Below are 22,363 nucleotides of genomic sequence, written 5' to 3' on the forward strand. Positions count from 1 at the left end.
GCCTGAACTTTATTTTAACTATGGATGCCACTATTCTCGATTATCATCCTTACTGCATACAAAGGTTTTTCTTGATCTTAACTTTCTTATTAAAACATTTAAAAAGGTTTTTTTTTTGTTTTTTTACAAACTGTCATTTCGTTGTTGTAGTTTTTGTAATACACAAATCATGTGCAACAAAACAAAAAAAAACTGATGTTAGAACTGAATCATGGGGAAAGGGAGTCCTAGCATCCCTAATTTGAACATAACTCGCATTAGTATGAGATAATTTTACTTTGCTTGATGTAAAACATTAATATATCGGAATATTAAGTTGAATTTGAAGTTTTAACCAATTCTAAACTGCAGAAGGCCTAGGTATTCAGTTGCCAGGGCTCCTTTGAAAAAGAGATATTTTGTCTCAATAGGACTTCCCCGGTTAAATAAAAGGTAAATAAATAAATGTATGAATATTTTTAAACTGAAACAAAACAGAACAAAGACAAAAAAAGGCTGCCTTTCAAAGTGAAAGACTTCTCATCTCTTTTATCAGGAACTGCTTGTAAAGAGTTTCAGGTTGCCTGGAGATGTCACATTAAACTGCAACACGGCCGGTTTGTTTTGGAGGAAAAAGGGTAAACAGACCTTCATTGGCACGCGTGGAGGAGAAATTATGTCTGTCTGTTGTGACTGTTTGCAGACAGGCCAACACATTCAGGACAGAAATGTTTCAAATAAGGACAACATGAAAGCCAGCTCGTCTATCCTTCACCTTGAGGATGCTGGGTCAACAATGCGCCGTGTTTATAAAAGTCAAAGGAGAATAACAGAAGGGCCTGCTGCATCACGTTTGAACAACTGCTGAAGATGGATCACATGTTGTATGTAAAATAAGGACGGCGTGCTATAATTGGAACCTCGTGTCATTTACTGAAAGCAGTTCCATGTGAATTCCATACTTTAAAAAATATAAATAAATACACAAAACAGAAAGTGATAGAGCGACTACAGGGCAACCATGTTTGTTGGGGCTGTGTGGTTGTTCAGCTAATTTGGGCTATAAATCACTGAAATGAACAATCAAAGATTTGTAAAAGGCACAAAACGTCCAACAAAATGTATCAACCCATCAAAACAACATCATTTTATCTATTTAAACAGGAGCTTATGCAGAAAATGTGATAAGTCAAAATACAGGCAGCAGATATTGTCTAATCATTTGAGGGATTAAATAGAAATAAAATAAAAATCAAAAACTCTACTGAGCTAATCTCTACCGAGATAGTTACCAATGTTTTGCCATGTCTGACACCTTTTTTTCCTCTTTCATGCCACGCAAGAACCTGGTGGAGGATGCGGAGAAGTTATCGGTTTCACAGCAGACATGTGGATTCCTAATGATAGATTATTATTTAAAGTCTTGTTTTTTTATCCCTTTAACACCTGAGATGTCACCAGGGACATCACAATAACACAAGCTCATTGACATTCCATAAATCCTCTATCGTTTACGCGATCAACACCCTCAAAGCCCCTTTTCTATGCGTCAGAATCAGCGGATTTACATTGATTTCGTAAGCACTTCAATAATGTGCAGCGTTGCTTTTCTTTGCTTCAGAATCTGCTAATTGCATGTACTGTGGACAAAAAAATGTCAGTTCCAGTGTTAAACGGTTAAGTGCAGTAAGTGAAATTTAAAGAATGTAGAAACAATGATCTGGTGCATGATGGGATACAAATGCTAATTTAAATTGTCCATAAATTCTTCTAGAAAGCCTTTTGTTTTTATCTAATTTCCTATGAAATATTCATTTTACAGATAAATTGTTTTTAAAGTCAAACTGGTTTATCTAAATCTGCAAAAGAAGGAGAAAACTCAGAACAGGGGAATAAAAAATGTGGTATATGCATCTCTCAGGGGGGAAAAAAGGAGTTTATCAAGTTAAAAGGCAGATTGGAAAGGCCTTGTTTACATTTTCAACATGATAGTCATTATAAATCACATGGCTGTGTGGGCGCTCTATCCAGACTTAAGTGGGACTGCTTTCCTCTGTGCCTCTGCGGCCTTCCAGTCGCCTTTTCCTGTTCACGTTGTTTTGTTTTGGGATGTAGTTTGGACATTATCGGTCTCAGCTGGGAACCATCTTCAGAGACGGAAACTATCCTCGACATTTTTGATTCATACATTCTGCACAGACATTCATGTATGAGCTGCATGTAGAACAACATGGTGGAAAGTTTTCATTGCCTTTACAGTAACCTAACGAGGTTTCCTCATGCAGTTGAGTAGAAATGAAAATATGTTTTAAACAGATCAAATCAAATATATAAAGCTGGTTTTGTTTAAAAAATATAAAAATAAACTCATGTCTATTAGTATTGCGTTAGTTTAAAAACAGAATTTAATTTTGAACTTGTAAGGAAGTTGAAGTAATTCCATATTTTGGCAGCCCAATTTGTGACAATACCCGAAAACTAATCAAGTAATCCATAATTTTGATATTTTACTTGTAGAGTGTAATTTAAGAAATTCTGCTATTTAAAAAACATTTAAACATTCAGAAATGAAAAAAAAAGATATGGATTACAAATAGCTTAAAAACTACTAACTAATTACACAAAATCTGACAGTTTCAGAAGCTCAAAAGAGCAAATATAAACAGAAGCAAGAATAACAGAAAAAACAATAAATTGATCTGATTTACCATTTGATCCCATTTCTGATTCACCATGATTTAATTCTAAAATGGATTTGACAAATTTCCATCTAAGAAAATATTGTTTGTAGAAGAAAACTGTTAAAATGCTAATATGTGAATAAATAAAAGGTGGGACTTTTTTAAACAAATGCCATTGATGATGTAAAGGGGATGGCACATTATGACTCATTCCTGGTCTCTGGTATTGCTTCCATCTTTAGGAAGCATAAATTTCAATTTTAGACAAACAATATGTATAGTTCCAACAGTGTCATTAAGTTTTTCCAGCTCAAAAAATGAAAGGATAAAACAGGATTCTCCACATGCCTCAAACTTTTTTTTTGCCCACACATTTCAAAACTTCAGTGGTCTGGCTGGTAGCTTAAAGTTTTGTAAGAGGACAACGCGTTTATCTTGGTTCAAAGCACACAGAGAAACCGGCAAGTCCTTCAATCAGTTCCCCCAAATCTGATCAGCAGCAGAAACGGTCATTCTTCTGGTCACAAGTTAAAAATACGCTGACTTCGCCACAACGCTCAACCCAATCCCCCCCCCCTATCTTTTATTTCAGACATAACTGAAGCCTTTATTTGCCAAATCACAGTATTTATGCTCTGCTGGAGGATCTGGGCTCATGAAACCATTACAACCCTCGTCATGTGAAGACTCACAAGCATGTGGGGGCTGTTTCCATTAAATAAAAGATCCAGGAGGGATTCAGAAGCACACGTCCAAACGCTTTCAAACTCATGCATATTCATGTCAACACATCTTCTAGGTAACTTCCCAATGTGAAGACACAAATGGGGTTTTATTTGAAACTGCAGATGAAATCTGAAACAGAGCAGAACATTAAACTCAAACCAAAGGGAACCGCTTCTTAAATCTACAGACCGTAATTCAGTAACAATGTCAAGATGAGATTCTCCATCAATTGGTGTCCGTTGGCTTTTCCTCTCAATCATGTTAATAAAAAAATAACATAAAAGTCACAAAGACACAGATACTGTTCAGTATTGTGGAGTCACACACTGGGTCATATGCTCTCTGCTGCGTTAGGTGCCACTTTTCTAATATAAACCTTACAAAAAGGCTTCAATAGTCATTGAAATTATTAATCTCACACTTTGTTCTCACTAAGAAAAGCATTCATTTAGAAAAAAAGCTCTGTTTTCTGAAGTTTATGTAGAGCTAAAGGAATTAATTAGTTTATTAAACTTTAAAATTAAAGCAATTACTCACATTTGTTTTTTTTTTTAGTCCAGAAAGGTCAAGCAAACAACTGGTACTCTTAAAAACAAAACTCAAACAATGGTTATACAGTCAAGACCATAAATACTTGGACAGAGACACATTCTTTCTAATTTTGTTTCTGTTACATTATCACAGTGAATTTTAAATAAAACAACTCAGATGCCATTGAAGTGCAGACTTTCAGCTTTTATTCCGTGGGTTGAACAAAAAGATTGCATAAAAATGTGAAAGACTAAAGCATTTTTAAACACAATCCCTTCATTTCATGGGCTCATAAGTAATTGGACAATTGACTTCCATGCTATTGCATGGGCTGGTGTGGGCAATTCCCTTGTTATGTCATTATGAGTGAAGCAGATAAAAGGCCTGGAGTTGATTAGAGGACTCATGCTTGTATTTTGAAGATTTTGCTGTGAACAGACAACATGCAGTCAAAGAAGCTCTCAATGCAGGTGGTAATGTACAGAAACAAAATGAGAAAAAATGTGTCTCTGTCCAAATATTTATGGGCCTGACTGTAGATTGGCGCCAGAGATTGGCAGGGGAGCTACCACCGGTGTGTGAATGTGTGTGTGCATGGATGAATGGTACAGAAACTGCACAGTGCTTTGGGCCTTCTACGATGGCAGAAAAGGACTGTCTATTTAGTAGTATATGCCACTTACACCGTATGATATTTTGAGGTCTTCAAGTAGGAGTACATTTAATTCAGGTCTAAGTGAGATATAATATAATAAAGTTAAGCTGAAGAGCTGCAAAATGGTGGTTCCTAAACCAAAAATAGAAGAGATGAACTTGGCATGTTTAGCTTCCTGAGTCATGTCTCTGCTTTAAAGAATTGCTGAGTTTTACCTGAGTGGGACTCCACACAAGGGCTGACACTTATGTAACAGAAAGTTCTTTTGTCAGCACAGCGTTCTCCACACTCAACAGCTTGTCCACGTGTTGGTACAATCGGGAACGCATTCCAAAAAAGAAATGCTAAAGATGTGAGTTTTGAGCATGCTTCCTTCATGAAATTTCACAGCTCGTTAAAAGCAGCAGCAACACAAACCACAATAAAGGATAGTGTGAAATGCTACTCAGCAGTCATTTTACTGTACAGTAAAGATACTAGCACTTTTCCTATGATCGCTGCCTAAAACCTGTAACTAAAACAACAATCTGCACTTAATTTTACTGAAGAACTCTTCCCTTTACATGGCTCTTGATGTAAGAATCATAGAACACAATATTTTTAAACAAGATGTGGAGTTTCTATAAAGTACAAAACTGAGTTTCCACAAAAATCCACGATTACTTGCAGAGTTTTCTCTGTCAAAACTCAAATATGTATCTTGTCTGTGTGTTCATGGTCATATGTCTTTGCCCTAAATTGTTTAGATGTTAAAAAAAAAACTTTTTAAACTATCAAATGGCCTTTAAAAAGTAGTGGATTTACAGACAGAAAATAGTTTAGTTTATTATTTAGTGCCCAGCTTCAATGATTCCACTTATCAGAATGCAAATACACCATCTATTTGTATTTTTAATTATTCATCTGATGATTGAAACTGGTAGTAGTATTTTTTTGCAATCATCAGCAGAGCTGACTGACAGCCATTACACATGGTCATAATTAGTGAATCACCAAAGCCTATCTGTGCTGTATGTCAGATATGACAATGGGCTAAAGCTTGTTCATCATGGCTGAGTGAACAAGATGTTAGAAAGATCCTGTCAATCAGATTACACTATTGTGAGAGCAAGGATTTTCAAATTTGTCATTTATCACTGTAATCTCTCTGAGTGGGATCAGCAGAGGAAAGCTCAGCCAGCCAGGACAGAGAGGACTGAGCCTTTTCTCAATTCTATTTCATACGAGCAAAATAATCCAACAAAATATGAACCTAATGAAGTCGAATACATGCTTAAAAAAAAACTAATGTGCATAAGAATCAAGTACACTTTATAAAGAAAATTACATAATAAATCATTCTGATCCTTTGGTTGACCTCAAAGAAAAATACGCGGCTTTGCCGTCCATCACCTAATTCAGATTCCAACTTAGCACATCGGTTAAGATATCAATTGGCAAATGTAAACTAGCTTAGCAAACACTTCCTGCTTTCCCCAAGTCCTCAAATATCCAAACCTGTTGAAGGCACCAATGCCAAAACATTTGATTGATAAACTAACAAAGTTGGCAGATAACACAATTAGATGGCTCCAAACCAGCCTGCCAGCAAGAAGAAACCAAGCTCATCAAGCATTTCAGTAGAATAAAACCAAGAGCCAGATGTCCTTCCTTCACCAATAACTCATCAAAACCAAACCCATTAAATGTACCAAGCCAAGTTGAATCACTTTCCTTAGCTTAAAACTCATCTGACACTACCCTACACAGCATCCCTTCTGTCTTCCCAAAAGTTCACTACAGCCAGCAACAGAGCTCTAAAAAACAAACATATCTTATGTATATTTAAAATGTAATCAGTCATTAAGAGAAGAGGGCCGTCCAAACCTGCCAAGTCTGATCTAGAATCCAAAAAAGTAGAAGAATATGAGAAACTAAATCATTGAGTCACATCAATCTGAAAAGGCCAACAAAGTGATTTAGGAAGTTGTGGTACTACAGAAAATCATGATCAGTCATGATCCAAACATACAGAAAACGCTCCTAGGAGTGACTAGAAAACCTCCAAAATGCACATAAACAACTCCTCCTCCAATTGATCTCTGAGAAACCCACAACAAGTAAATAACTGTAGTTCAGTGTTCATTATTTAACCACAGAAAAGAGCCAAAACAAATATATTTCACAAAGACTGATGGAAAATGAATGTATAAACTGACAAAAGTGTAATTTTTCTGAAGGTGGGTGTCCGGTTACACTTTGTGTAGAACTACAATCATTTTAAAGCATTTCATTTAGCAGGCGTCTAATTGTAGAAGTGTATTGTATATTGTGTATTGTAGAGGTGTGACAGCTTGGAACCTCAGAATCTGGAGGTTTTACCATAACCATCAGAACCCTGAATTGTGGATTCTAGAAAATCCTGAAGGAGAATATTCATCCCTTTGCTCATAAATTCAAGCTCAACAGCACAAGAGCATTTGAGCTTAAATAAACCCCACTATCCTCTAGAACAATGATCCCCAACCTTTTTCGGGCCACCGACCGATTTGATGTGAGACAATATTTTCACAGGCCAGCCCATATCAGGCTTTTAACCTCCAGTTTATAAAGCTGGTTTAAACTTTATTTGTACACTTGATTTTGTGTAGAACCCCTTCAAATGTGAAATAAATTTTCCCTTAACCCATAACTGTCAAAGTGGACGCATAAACATCGGACAGTCCACTTTTTAAGGTGTGCCAGATAAGTACCGGGGGCGGGGGGACAGTCACTAAAACTGGTATTTTCTAAACATAATAAACATGAATCCACCATTTAGGCAACTTTATTAGCAGCATCTTTGGAACATTAGCCAGTCAGTTGCTGAATATTATGTACTGTCATATGGTGTGTACGATCAACTGACCAATAAATCCATATTTCGAGTAAAGACTCCTGTTTTTTGTCTAATAAATGCAGATTACTTTTTTCTTTAAAAAGTCAAAGGCTCTTCTGTTTCTTTACTGGTTCCTTTCTGCTAAAAGAACCTTTCCAAATACGATTGTTTGGGGTTTTCAATTAAGCAGCAGCAGCGCAGCCGCTTTAAGAAAGTAGTGGATGTATATTCTGCACGTGATAAAGCTACGTGACGTGCATCAAGAATATGTCGGATGTGGTGGGGAGAAACCAGTGGTTTTCCAAAATGAAACTTCCTTCAGAATCAGATTATGAATAAAAAGGAAAGAACGTAGGTTGTGTTTTTTTCTCCTCTACGAACCAATACCAACTATCTCAGGTCCATGGGCCATGGGTTGGGGACCGCTGATCTAGGAAATTCCTGTCGGTGTCTGTGGACACCTCTCAAAAAAGAAAAAAAAAAAAAAGCAGTACAAGTAGAAGCTGAAACTCAACTAAACTGATGAGCCGAGAGCTCAAACTGGTTTTAAGTGCAAGAAAAACCTCTAGTGTGTACCAGTTCTAATAATTTTACAAAGAACAGTGAAGCCAAGTTCCTCCACAGCAACGGGGAAGCTGCACCAGCAGATACACATGCCGCTTTTGCAGGCACAAGTGGCAGAACCAGTTATTAGGTTTAGGGGGCAGTTGGTTGTTTACACAGGTCAGAGCAGGTTTATACATCTCTTCCTCAATGAATAAAATCCTCATTTACAAAACATAAATTCTGAGTTGAGTTATTGATGAGGATCATCGAAATGCGTTTATCCGATTAATTTGAGCGTGCAAAAAAATATTTATACCAGGAAAGGGATAAATACTTCATAACCACACAGTCCCCGCCCATCTGCATTCCAAATACCTTTAGAAACAGATTTCTAGCCCTGGTAGATAAACAACAAATTGTGGACAATTTCAAATCCGGGACAAACTGGACTAAAAAAAAAAGAGGACCAAGGAGGTTTCCTTATTTCCAATTCTACTGTACAGTTATTTGGAATAATATTGTATTTAAGTTGTTTCATAGGCAGGACTTTTGTAATCTTAAAGTTCCTTACCAATCATCTTTTGATCTTTTTTAAAATGATTCCCAGTGGTCTTTTAATTGTGAATATACTGTTTTAAGCCAAAATAAAAATACCAATGTTGTTTTCTAGTTTCTGCAGAGCAGCAAGAGGTCAATAAAAATTCACCTTTGAGTTTTGGGTGGGATTGTTGGGTTGTAGTAAGCCCACGCCCTTCCCATCATCCATCCTTCCGTCCGTCTACATGCTCTCCAGCTAGCTTACAGCCCTTCTCACCCCAGCATAACATTACTGATCCAACAAAAATGGCGTACATGGATCTAGTTGTCTACAAGGGGATGAATTGGAATAGAGCGGAGCAGGGAGCTTGTGGCGCACCCCTTTTACGTTTTACATGCACCTACAAACTTAAAAGTTTGTTCCGTTTAATCCAGCAGTTTTTGAAACCTGTTTTTCCTTAACCAAAAAAAGATGTTTATTAAATAGAAAAGTGTATATATATTTACTGAAATTGACTTGAATCCATGATTGAACCCATTAGTGGATCAATTCTGGCAGTGATACCCAACTCTAGTGACACTTTTGGTATTTTTGATTTGTTTAAACTTATCTTTTAAAACAGAGTTGTGTAATTGTTTGCTACATTGACATGTTTCACATTCGTGCACCAGGAAGGAAAGTAGCAACTTCACAAGTAAAAACAGGAAGAGTTTACAGTCCAAGGAGGAACAATAATTCATAGTATCAATTAGAATAAAATACTGTATTGACTATGGTGAGAAAGGATCATGTTTGCATGGATGGCATGTGCCCAAAATAGACCACAGAAGACCTGAAGGTGTTGCAGAGTTTACACTTTCAGAACAATCACAACATTTAGGCTGGACATGAGAGGCTGTAACCGAACGCGTGTAAACTTGACTTGGATGGAAAAAAATTCCACAGAAACAGTTTTAAATGAAACTTTTACTACCAGCAAAGCCAAAGTGTTGGTGAGGAGCCCAACTTTAAACCAGTTCTTTTTGTTTTAAATACAGAAGTATTGGCTGCAAGCCAGGTAAACTGGTATTACAATATAACCAACTCTTTCCAGTTCAATAAATAAGAACTCCTTGTGAAGTTATAGAGACTAAAGAGACCTATTAACCCTCTATGGGCATCATGTTAAGAAATCAGAACCACCAACATCAGATCTAAAATCATTAAGAAGAAAAAAAGTAGTAACTTTAATTTTAACTAACTGCAGGAGGTTTTTATGCAATTGTTCCCAATGTTCTGTTTGGAGAAGTGATATCCACATAAAATTATACCCACAATGATCAGCTACATCTTGAACTTTCAGTTAAGGCTGTAATGAGTATCAGAATACTCGGATATTCTCAGGTGAATCACGGAGAGATCTTCCCTCCTGTGACGTCATTTCCGGGTGAGTGTAATCCAGTGCTTGACTGTATTGCTCCTGTTTAGTATAAGCCTGAATGCTATTACCAAACTTGAGTGTCATCTGGTTTATTATTCACATTCATATTCTTTAAGTAGCATTTTTAGTATACTAGTGAATACTCTACTGTATTAACCGCTTGCTATCCACGCTGCTCTTAAACTTGCAACGTAATTGCTTCTCCTTAGCTAAACATTGCTAGCCTTAGTTTAACACATGACTTCTACCTCTTCTGCTTTCACCCCTCTTTTCTGCCCCATGTGCCGTATGTTCAGTGAGCATCCTGCCTCCTTCAGAAAGGATAGTGGTAGTTGTGCTCAGTGTAGTCTTACCTTAGACTTGGAGGCCAGGCTAGAACAGTTACAAGCTTGGCTCTGCACAGTGGAAGCTAAGCCAACTAGCAAGGTGCTAGAATACTGAGAAGGAGGGTCTAAGGCAGGGGGTCGGGAACCTATGGCTCGCGAGCCATATATGGCTCTTTTGATGGCCAAATCTGGCTCGTAGACAAATCTTTAATCATAAAAAAAAAATTTTATCAGACCAGTCCTTCTCGGGCGCGATGCAATGCCAGAAGAGCGCCGCTCAACAGTAGCGGTGCTTGGAGAGAAAAATTCTGTGCCACTATTAGTTTACTATCATTATGATTTCACAGAGTTTGTACCATCCGTGCAGGGATCTGTGAGGAGGAAAGGGGGAGGGGTAGTGGGCACAGACAGCGAGGTGAAACGCGCAGATTGTCAAAACTTAGAACACGCTGCCCGTCACATTCCACACACTGCAGCGTCTGAGTGTGTGTTTGGCTCCACGTATCCATGTGAGCAGGCTTTCTCACATCTAAAGAACATTAAGACCAACCTATGATCATGTTTAAATTTAAATTTCAAAAAAAGTTGGGAAAGCGCTCTCGGTGGGAGAGATTCAGGAGTTGCTGAACAAGTTTTACGCTGTTGGTCACGGCCCACAGTAACCAGAATACAGAACCTTAGTTAAAAGAGGTTAAGTCTCTGTGCCTCAGTGTGGGGAAGGGACTCTACAATATCCTATGGCTCTCATGAAATTACATCTAAAAATATGTGGCGTTTATGGCTCTCTCAGCCAAAAAGGTTCCCGACCCCTGGTCTAAGGGCAGGGATGCCCTTGTTTAGCCTAGTCTGTTTAGTTTAGAATTTAACCATTGAATTCTATGACTTTGTGTTCTTTAAGATTTCTTGTTTATTATACAATTATAAGTATGAAGACCATTGAGAAAACTATTGTTGCAATATTAGGCTATATATATACAATTGATTTTATTGATTTATTTCAAGTATTGTAGTCAAAGCAATAAAGAATTTACACATATTTATCAAACTCATTACAGAAATGATGAAATGCATAGATTTAAAAGACAGAAAACAAAACATAAATGTCACTTAAATCACATTTGCTTAAGTAAATACAGTGATCATTAACTGAAGTATAAGTAGAGTTTGATTTATTGCTTCAAAAGGGGTGGGAAGAAGCAAGCTTATATAATCCCACCCCTACTGAGTTCATTCATTTGATAGTTTTACAGTGTTTTAAATCCGGTTCTGATCAGATGGATTCTCTTGAAGTAACAAAATCCAGTGCCTAGTAATGATTGATGATCTTCAGAAAACATTCATTCATGATTTCAGTAAACAGTACTGGTACCGATATGTAAGAATAATTGATTATCATTAGAACACATGATAACATTAAACCAGAAATTATTGCTACACATTGCAGATCAAGTAAACAATATCAATAGCTTATTGATTGTAATTTAAACATTTCAAGAATCATTATTGCACATTACAATTTAACACTCAGTGGTTGTTATTAAAAGAGCTTTGATTATTTCACCACAATCAAGTTCACACATTTTTTTGGAATTATTCAAACACCTGTTGATCCTTAAATCCTCTTATCTTCATATCCTGAAATAAGAGTTTCTTTATACATTTTCTTGAATATTTGAATTGAAATTTCAACAATTGAAATGGTTTATTTGCCATCTGTTACCAAAAATATGAGTATGAATATTTGCGGCGCCCAAGATCGCTGATTCGCAATCTTTATAAATTAATGTTTTGTAAAAATAAACTTCCGGCAATGTAATTATTGCTTAAAAAATGGAGAGTATTGTTGAATTTTAAGTACATAAACTAAACCAACCAAATGCACAAATGTCACCAGAAGTACATAAATCTTTAAAGTAAAATGCTGGTGAAGATTCTTATGGTCAAAGTAAATATTATATATAAGTAATATTGAAGAGTTTTTCATAAATGAAAGAAAGAACAAAGATACTAAAATTTACTTTAATGAAACAAAAGACAAATTCTGAAAAAATTAATTTGTTTTTAAAATAAAAAGTAATAGGTGGATTACAATATAAAAAGGAAGGAAAGGATTTAAAAATATGATGAAAATGAATTTAGGAATATTATGAAAATCTTGTGATTAATTTCCTCTAAAGTTGGTAGAAAGCCATTTTCACATTTTTCTACTTCTCATCCATCTACTCCAACTAGTTGGCATGACAGAGTATGGAAAAACCGTTTCAAGATATGTTATTAAATGATCCACAGCAAAATAAATGTCAATGTATTTTGTTTACTGCTGAAGTTAACCAGGAAGTTGACTTTTGAGTGTGACATTGTTGAAAGTAACAAATATCTTTGTGTTTTTATCTGTTATGTTTTCTTGGTACGGATCTCCTGATCTAAATAAGAGTATAAATAATAGTGTTTTCATGCAAATTATTTTAATTTCCATTCATCCACATATAGCAACCCTTCAGACATATTTAGATTAAATCCAGCCTATCTAGAAACCCAGGTCCTGTGCCATTCATAAAAACCTTTTGATGTTTGTAAAAGTAAATCAGGAATGCATGACTACTGGTCAATAACAAAAATGATTTTGAACTTTTATCTTGATAAACTTAGAAAAAGCCAACATAAAAACCCTTGTTTGTTGGCAATTGAAGAGAAACACTTGAGAAACTAACTCCATGCATCAATGGAATTCAGAATATTCTCTCCTGACAAACAGTTTCTTCTTTTGTTAAACCACGTGAGCTGGCTGTAACAACACAACCCTTCAAAATGAAGCCTCACACTAAACTCTTGAATGAGTGTGGGGGACAAACTCAGCACAGATTTGCTGCAAATTTGAGGTTTTCCAAAATCACCCCCCCCCCCCCCCCCAATCTTTAACAAAATTGATTCTAGTTGCATATAAAGTATTGGCACTGGTCATCATACTCACTCAGCATTGAAGCCATTGACGTGTAGGATCCTCATCTGCTTTACTATTGTACTCTTTCCTGACTCTCCAGCTCCTGCAACAAAATAAAAAGTCTTTCATCAGGACACAAGTAACAGGCCAGATGTTATTATGCTCAATACTGGATTTCCCAATGTGTGGAGAGATTCAGATAAGAAGCTACAGTAACATACAGCTACTTCAGGATAATAACAGCAAACAGTCAGACCACAAGGCGTTTTGAAAATTCTGGTTGCTCAGTAATGCTAAACTTTTTGCAGTGTCACATTTTTGCTGTGCAAATGTAATATTTTCTTATGTACACATGGTATATTTTTCAACAAACCTACAAATGGTCCGTGACAGCTTGAACAGTTAAACGTATGTTTAAAAAAAAAAAAGTCTATATTCCCCATTTTTTTATAGATGCAATTACCCTGCTTCTGATATTCATTTGTTGTGGCAAAACTATCCCAATGCTGTTAGGAAGAATTATAATAGTTCCAGTTTCATTTGCTGCATCTGGGTCCCATCTGTCAAAAAGCCAGAACACCTTAAACGACCAGAAAAACAAGAAGTACTTCAACATACTCTAACTCAGGGGTGCCTACACTGTCTTGGCATGCAAGTTACTTTTGAGATGACAAGCTCCAAAAGATGCACCTATGTATTAAAATGCCCCTCTCACCCTCTGCGGGTGGTTCTTCGCAAGCTCAAGTTGTTTACCAGAGGCCCGGGACCTTATACATGGGTAGCGGCTTTCCAATCGCAGAAAGAGTTTAAATACTCAGTGTAGTTAAACACGTATGTGCAGTGACATATGTATCAGAGGATGTTCAATTGGCCTTTCTCTGTACATATTGTACATATTGACATTTTCATATTATCCTTTGTTAGAGTTGTTTTTTACACTGTGATGGTGACTACTTCAATTTCCTTGTCCAAGTGGACAGTGAGAATAAAGGCACATCTTATCTGCATATAAATCAAGTCAAATACTTCTCAGTGAGGAAGATGATTCTTTGACAATTAAAAAAAATAAAATATATATATATATTTATATTTTATATTGGTTATTTATCTCTGATGTCCACATTTTGACCTATTGAGCACCCCCTGCTCTAACCCCTTGCTAGCACCTGAAGACTTGCTTGGGGGTCGGAACTAGAGAGGCAAGTTGTTTTGGGAGAACATGGTCCATGTTTTAGATCCATTCACAACATTAGTAAAGAAAGCAAAACTCTGGGATACGTCTTTTTCTGTGCTTTAAGAGCAACACAACATAGACATGCTCTCAGATCTCTCAGATCAGAGTGATGACCTCATATGAAGGTGTGAAGTCTCGTTCTCACTCGTCTTTTCCTACATCACATTGATTGTCATAGTAGGAAACACTGCAACAAGTTTCAGAAGAACTTCTTTAAAAAGAACACTGGTGTGGAACTACCTTTAATCCTACTATAACCTTTTTAGAGCAAATTTGAATATTCATACTTGTATTTCTATTGTTGGGTCACTTTTTCACGCTTTATTGGTGAAAACAATCAAACGGTTAAAGCTGAGATTCAAAGAGGACCTGAAACACAAGTATGAGCATTTATTACTGTAGGTAAACCTTTTTAGTTTGGATTCAAATCTGACAAATAAAGGCACATGTCCTGGTAAGGCTAGTGGTTACATATATTTACAGAGATCAAGATTTATATGACCAACAAAATATAAATAAAGACATCTATGCAGGATCATACATTGACAATACTGAGATTAATAGTTTTGCACCTCCAATATAAAAAACTGCAAAAGTATTTCTGCAAAAACAAAAACTGAACATTTGTTGAACTAATTATGACAATGCTTACAAAAAAACCACCTAAGTTGTCAATAATAACATATTCTCTTGTGAGGAAGTTAAACTAACCAAAAGAGAGAAACATATGTTTTTTCTAATTATATATATATTGGTAACCAATATTTCCACCTCAATTAGAATAAAGATGTATGCATGTTTTGATTTTAAGCATAGGAGACCTTAAATGTTAGCCTGTGCACAGTTTAAAGCCCCACTCTAATGGCAATCCTGTTTTTGGAATTTTTAATATGTTGTTGTAGTATTTTTATGATGATTGAGGATATATATAAAGAAAACTAAGCTCAAAATTGCATTTCTGAATATTTCTTCGCTTAAATCAAATGATTGTCATGTAGAAAATATGCTGGCTGGCCTACAAGCTCCCTGCTCCGCTCCATTCCGATGCATCCACTTGAAGACAACTAGATCCATGTAGCTCCTCGCTTTGTCCGAGCTGGATAGCTCCACTATTGGTCGCCATTTTTGTAGCAACCAGTAATGTTAGGTTTGTAAGCTAGTGGAAGAATGTGTGAACAGAGCAGCGAGGAGGAAAAGGCGGGCGGGCTTGCTCCACACCAACAGTCCTACCCACAACTTAGAGGAGAAGTTCTAATGATCTACTGTTGCTCTGCAGAAATTGGGAACAATTGGAAAATAGCTCAAAAGATGATCTGCTCAGTCAGATCTTTTTGAAGCTTTGTTTTGGCCCAAATTTTAAAAGCAGTTTGAAGATGCAGATTCCCCTAAAGTACACACTTCAGGTCAACAAAGTCCACACTAAAAACAGGCTTACTTTGCAGTGAATGTCTGTTTTCATGTGGGACCACTCACCTCTCTGAAGTCACTACAACTTCCCCTCCTGCATAAATACCAGTTTGTCGCCATGAACACTTAAAGAGATTTATCACATATTAGCATTTTTACAGAGAACACCACAAGCACTAACAAGTGATAAACCTGGGTAGAGGGGAGACACGAATATTTGTCTTGCATGTAATTTCCTCCCACCTTCCGTCCCCTCACAGGTCTGTTCGTCCATTAAATGGGTTCAAAATGTTTTTTGTTTTTTTTAAAGTGGTATAGCATCCTTAATATGTTTGAGGCTACACTGCCTTACAGGTCATTTACAAGTATGGTTTGTTTTGCAAACGTGTGCGTCCCAAAGTGGGATAAAGGTTAAAACGAAGTTTGTGTTGAAGCAAAAGGATAAGATCTGTTTAAAAAGATAAAGGAGGGGGGAAAAACTGAAATTAGTTATGAAATGTAAGTAAACCCAACTCTGGAGATTGCTCATCATAATTCTAAAAGTTAACAGTTGAACTTCTGATTTCTTTTCACATCTGGACTCAAGTAGAAAATGGTTTGGTGGTGCAGGTTTTCCTTTTGACAGCCTGATGCCAAAGAAGAAGAAAAAAAAGAACTGCAGTTTTAAAAACGTATGCAATGGCCGTCACACTATTGACAATGTTTCCCAAAACAAGATCCCAGAAGGTTATGCAGGGAGGAAGCAGTCTGCTCTGTGGACACAGAGAGGCCTTGTCTGTAGGGCTGTTCAGGACCATGACCACAAATTCAGGTGTTTCTTTTTTTTCTCTCAAAGAAATAAAAGCAGTAGGAAGGAAAACAAACACTCACCTAAAAGTAGTAGTCTGTGTGTTGCTCTGTATATTTGTTTGTCTTTTTGGAGCTGCTTCTCTATCTTTTTGTTTGCTTCTCTTTGTGCCTTCTCCTCATTTCTCTGGTCTTCGGTCTTACTGTTGCCCAAACAACCCATCTTCCCGCAAGGAAAAAAATTAAAAAAATGGGGGGTGGGGGGTCCAGGGGAGGAGGAGGAGGTGGAAGGAGAAGAAGAAGAAGTACTGCTGGTGATGTTTGAAGAAAACAACTAATCTAGATCCCTCGTTTGTCCCGTGGCAACAATGCCACCCACATTAAAACCTTTGATTTCCTTTAAACAGCGCAGCTCGTGTCCATTAAACGTAGTCTGCAGTCAAGAAAAAGGGCAGGATTATTGCTGCTAACGCCGCGGAGGCCCCCTCCCCTCTCACTTTGCTGTTTTTTTTTCTCCTCCACTAAAGTGTTTGTTTCACTTCTGAAAGCCGCCTCTCTTCGACTGGATTCCACAGTGTTCGTTACGACACCAAAATGTTGCTCTCCACCTCAAACGGAGGCCGTACACGCAGATTATTTAGCATCTCCAAAAAAACAAAAATGAAAAAAGCCCGGGACTAGCGTCTCACTGCTGCCCGTGACTGGAAGCCGAGCTCGGCGTGTCCGAAAAGCTCGCGCTCGCTGTGCCGCGGCTCGCCTCCGCTCCGCCTTTCATAATAAACACTTCCATAGGTGGACGTTTTTATACTTTCTTTTTGTCTTTTTGTCGCCCCCGACGAAAGTCTTCGTCCGGGGGTGGAGGGAGAGCAGCGGGACAACAGGAAGGGAAATGTATTTGCACCCAAAACGAGCTACATGTGTGACAGTCTTCGAGCTTCCGTCGTCGTCTAGCTTATTTTCATGCTCTGCATCAAATCAGGCCGAGACAGCTCCAGACTCACTGCGGCTGCCTTCCCATCCAGATCCCGCAACACCATCCGACGCAAAAAAAAAAAAAAAAAAAAAAAAACACAGAAAGAAAAGCGCTCAGTCAGTCAGTCAGTGCCACCCTCAATTCGTCCTCCTTATGTAGTGATGGCTGTTCGGAGCTCTGCTTTCTGCTCCAAAAAAAGGCCTCCTCCTCCTCGCTTTTGTTGCTGAAAATGTGTTATCAGACCCTCACATCACCACCAAGCCTCCAAAATTGCGTACCGACAGACTCTCCCTTCGCTTATTTCCAGATGCCGTCTCCATAAACCCCCCTCCGCGGCAGAAAAATCAATAAAAATGGGGCAAATGACACAAGAAAAAACGTGACCAAGATATGAGAATCCCTCGAAATGTATCCACGCTGCTGCTGTTTCTTCTTCTTCTTCTTGTTGCAGATGGGAGATCAGCCGCCGCTGGAAGGCTGCTCTCAGGCCTAAACGTGTTCGCCCGCCGCCGCACTGTCATAGAAACGCACATTTACATGGATCCCCCTTGATTCCGAGGCGGGTAAACAGGTTACAGTCCTCCCAGAACATGTCAATTAACATTCAGAAAAGGAGGACGCGGGCTCGTTGGAGCAGCACATTCCCACCGCGAAGGCCGCTCCTCCTCCGGCCGTTGGTCGACGAAGGTTGGAACCCGGCAAAACAACAACAAAATACACACACCCCGATTCTTGGAGGGTGTTATTTTCTCCCGTTCTCTCTAGCGTTTTATCTCTCCCTCCGAGAATAGTAGCCTACACTGAGAAGACAGAAGAGGCGCGGGGTGGGGCCACACGGAGCTCATTGAACCCTGGGAGGCCGCTGCGCTACGTCACGTGGCCGGGGCGCGGAGCTGCGTCAGCCGCGAGGCGGTGCGGAGAAAACGGCGCCCTCTTCGAAGAAACAGACTACAGGCGGGAGGGAGTCCTGCGGGACGTGGGCCAGGGTCCCGAGCAGATCTGTCACTGAAAAGGTACTCTGGTGATGTTGGCAGCATTACTCCACTAACACGGGCCCCCTGAGTTAAAGAGGCAGGGGTCACTTCCTCTTTATCGCAATGGAGGGCCACATCACCTGTTGGAGTAAAACAGCAAAAACTGCAAAATACAAATGCAGACTAATTTATTTTTATTTTAATAGCCTTTTCATGATAAAAAAGGGAGGTGAATTGGTTTTCCTTCAAGATTTTTGCTTGACATAAGCAGGAAATTCATCTGAAATTATTACTAAAATCAAAATATTAACGAAAAAGCTAAATCGTCAACGTTTTGCCTTTTAAAGCCGCTTACTTTTTCTCCTCTTCTTTTGTTTGAGCAATTTTTTTTTATGTCTTGTTATCACTTTGTGTGCTATAGCTCTATATAGACACTCATGGTCTCTTACCAAACTTTAAAATCAGGGGCCAATTATGAAAGCCAGAATGGGCCCCCAGACCTGGAGTTTGATACTCCTCTACAAGTATTCTCTCGACAGTTTCTCAGTCTGGAACCCCTTAGGCAGGACTGTGTTTAGAACACTTTTCTGAGGGAGCTAAACTGGACCGTACAGCCTGATGGCTTTAGCGATTCCTATGGAAAGTTGTTGTTCACCTTTTGCCACATCCCATCAAGGGTCGCCACAGAAAAAAATCTGCTTTGATCCACACAAGTAGTTTGGCAGAGATTTTGTATGCCGGATGCCCTTCCTTGACAACCTTGTATTTTATCCAGGCTAGGGACCGGCACAGGGAGACCCAGACTTGGGTCCACGTGTGGCTACTTAAGTATTTGGTCAAAATGTGTAAGACAGGTGCTCAATTCATGGCCTTTCTTTGACAGTTTAAACATTTATTAAATTGAAACGAAAGTTACCCAGAAAAAAAATATTTTGCATTTCTTCTTTATTTTGGCTACACAGAACCACAGTGCATGCATGAAAAACCTTCAATAAAAACAATCAGATTTAAATTTGCAGTTTTGTTGCTGCCGGTAAATGTTTTCATATGCTAAGAGGAAAATTCATCTGAGCTTCATGGATCTCTTTCTTACTCCATGTCTATTGTCCAATTTGCCATAAAAGTTCTCCGATTGGTGAAAATATCTTCAAACCAAAGACAGGTTTTTTTTTAAATTGTTAAGCATGATTGCAGTGGTTGGAGATTGATTGAATCAGTTGTTTACCACTGACAACCACTAATGCCACTTCAATGAAGCTTGGCTGCAGTTATATGTATGTTTATTGGGAAGATTTTAAATGTATTTTGAAGAGCATCACATATAAAGACAAGAAAACAAAAATATATTTACATTGGAAGTCACATTTTTGTGAAGAAAAAAACTACCAATTCTAGTCTTTAATAAACTGAATATATAATAGTGCATATATATACAGTAAATGTATTTTTGCTGGACTGAAGAGCAGTTGATCAAAAACACACCAAGAAAGTTATGGAACCATCCATTTTTTTGTTTTGGAAGTGTAAAGACTTGGCACTTTTTTGGACCGAACCCAATTAGGTTTTTCTGTTTCTATCATTGCTTTTTTTTCCCTGCAATGGCTGATCCCGGATTTTCTTTCCTGGAAAAACGGGCATAATAAAAACTGTAAAGGTAAGTACCAACCATCTGAATCACAAACCGGTTTTTCCTGCTAAAAAGTATAAAATAATGAGAGAACACATTGCAAAAGTGATAGAGGAAGGCTACTTGTCATCTGAACTTAACTGCATTTTATGTGAAATTCTTGACATTTTAGTTAATTTAGGAGAAATTCGCAGTTTCAGGTGAAACTTTTTGAAAGGTCACTTACTTTGTTGTTTTAAGTCTATCAGCCACTAGGTGACACTCTCACTCTCCTTTGCTGTGTCTAAAACTTGAGGTAAATTTTATGAAGACATTTTTATGACATTATAAGGAAACCTTGCTTAGTATCATACCTCTTTTTAAAAAACATGTCTGCATTGTTTTATGGCATTTTGATGTAGTTTATGTTGGAAAAAGTAAAATCAAAAATAGTATTTTCCTAAAATCTTGCCCTTTTGTCACATTGATAAGGAGACCAACAGCAGATTTTACTGCATAGATTATGTACTACAAATGTAAGAAGACTGAAAATATATTTTGAGGTGGATTTGGATAGGTGGTGGACCTAAGTGACTCCAATTAAGCCAAATCTTGTTTTTACTTGTAAAAATTATATTCACAAGGTTGTTTTAAACTGTTTTTTTAGTCATCACTATTTTATAAAGTAACAGAAAAGTAGCTGTGATTCTATCCTAAACGTTTGGCGGTTTCTTCTAATTCCAATCTACACATGAAGACTTAATTTAATATAAACCAAAAGATTTGCCTATCTAACTTTAATTGTGTATGTTGCTTATGTTTTGTAGAATATTTTGTGTTTTGTTGCTGCCAATGCATTATATCAAAACGCTGTCAGGACTTAACCAGAAAGTAAAACAAAATGCACGCATAAAATATCCATGGAAAGAAGGCGAAGATTAATTTAATCTAAAGAGAAGGTTGTTTTATAAAAAAACAAACAGACAACAACACTGTGTCCATATTGCTCTATATAATAAAACAAACAAACAAATAATTTCAGTCATAATTCTTTACAGCCTTTGCAGGGTAAGATAAAATTTGACGTGGCAACACAAACATCTTTAAGGAAGCTGCAGAACTGCTCCAAAACTGCTCCTCAACAGGATCAGCAAAATGCAAAAGTTTGTCAAGCAGCAAATGGAGTTAGGTGGAGGTGATTGTTGAGTGTGTTCATTTGTTATGTCACATAAACCAAAATTGTATATATTTACGCTAATCTGAAATGTTAAAGATGTTAAGTGTCATTTAGTGTCCTCCAGAAAACAATTTGCAATGACATTTAATATGCAAATATACATATATTAAATACACATATTTATATTTACATACATATATTTAATATTCATACATACACACATGAAACTGAATAAAAGTAAAGCTCACTGATGGAAAAATTCTTTGAAAAAAAAACTTTAAAATTAGATTACATGACATTTCATTCAAACTTTGGCACTTGAACCGCCTTGAGAGATAATTGTGAAATGTTAAAACCTTTTGAAAATAGTATATACAGCAAGCTCAAATAGTTTAACTTGATTGTACAAACAATTCAAACAGAAATAATTAATAAGCTTAGTCTTTAATGAATTTCTCTTGTAAGAAGTTGTTTAGTCATTCTTGCATTAATAGTTTATGACTGTGATCAAAACCAGTCTACGTGTCTCACATACTGTATGACAGTTTCACACAACATGCTGCAAGAGCACAGCTGAAAACTTTATCATAAAACCTGCAAATTAAAATGGAAGTCTGAGTGACAGCTGCTCTACAGAGCAGTTTACATTGGGTCAAATTAAAATCAGCTGAAAATAAATGAAAAACCATATTGTAAATTTAAAAAAACAACAACAACAACATTTTGTTACAAATTTTGAAAATTCCTTCAGGTTTACAGTATTATTTTTTCAAATGTACAATTGTATTTTCACAATTTCCATTATTATAACAATGTGTATGTTCGAGTTTAAAACAGTTTTTAAATTTTCAATTTAAAAAAAAGTTTAAAATCTGTTTTATTTTATTTTATCTTATCCATTTTAAGCAGATCCTAATTTGACCCAATACCTTTAATGCTCATCACTGTTTTTTAATTGAACTTTTACCTGCAATCTCTTTTCTGCCAGCAGAGGGGGCTAGAGCCT

General features: G+C 37.2%; 1 protein-coding gene across 1 annotated transcript in view; it reads right to left on the reverse strand.

The window, feature by feature from the left end:
• Nucleotides 1–18,460, reverse strand: part of gnas (GNAS complex locus) — a 30,821-nt gene extending 12,361 nt beyond the window's left edge. The window contains exons 1-2 of the mRNA XM_004070342.4: nt 16,712–18,460; nt 13,231–13,303 (exon numbers count right to left, since the gene is read on the reverse strand). Of these exons, the coding sequence (XP_004070390.1) occupies nt 13,231–13,303; nt 16,712–16,850 (212 nt within the window). The 5' untranslated portion in view covers nt 16,851–18,460. The remainder of the gene's footprint in view (nt 1–13,230; nt 13,304–16,711) is intronic.
• Between the last annotated feature and the right edge of the window lie 3,903 nt (nt 18,461–22,363).

This window comes from Oryzias latipes, chromosome 7, assembly GCF_002234675.1.
Source record: "Oryzias latipes chromosome 7, ASM223467v1".
NCBI classification, from domain to species: Eukaryota; Metazoa; Chordata; class Actinopteri; order Beloniformes; family Adrianichthyidae; genus Oryzias; species Oryzias latipes.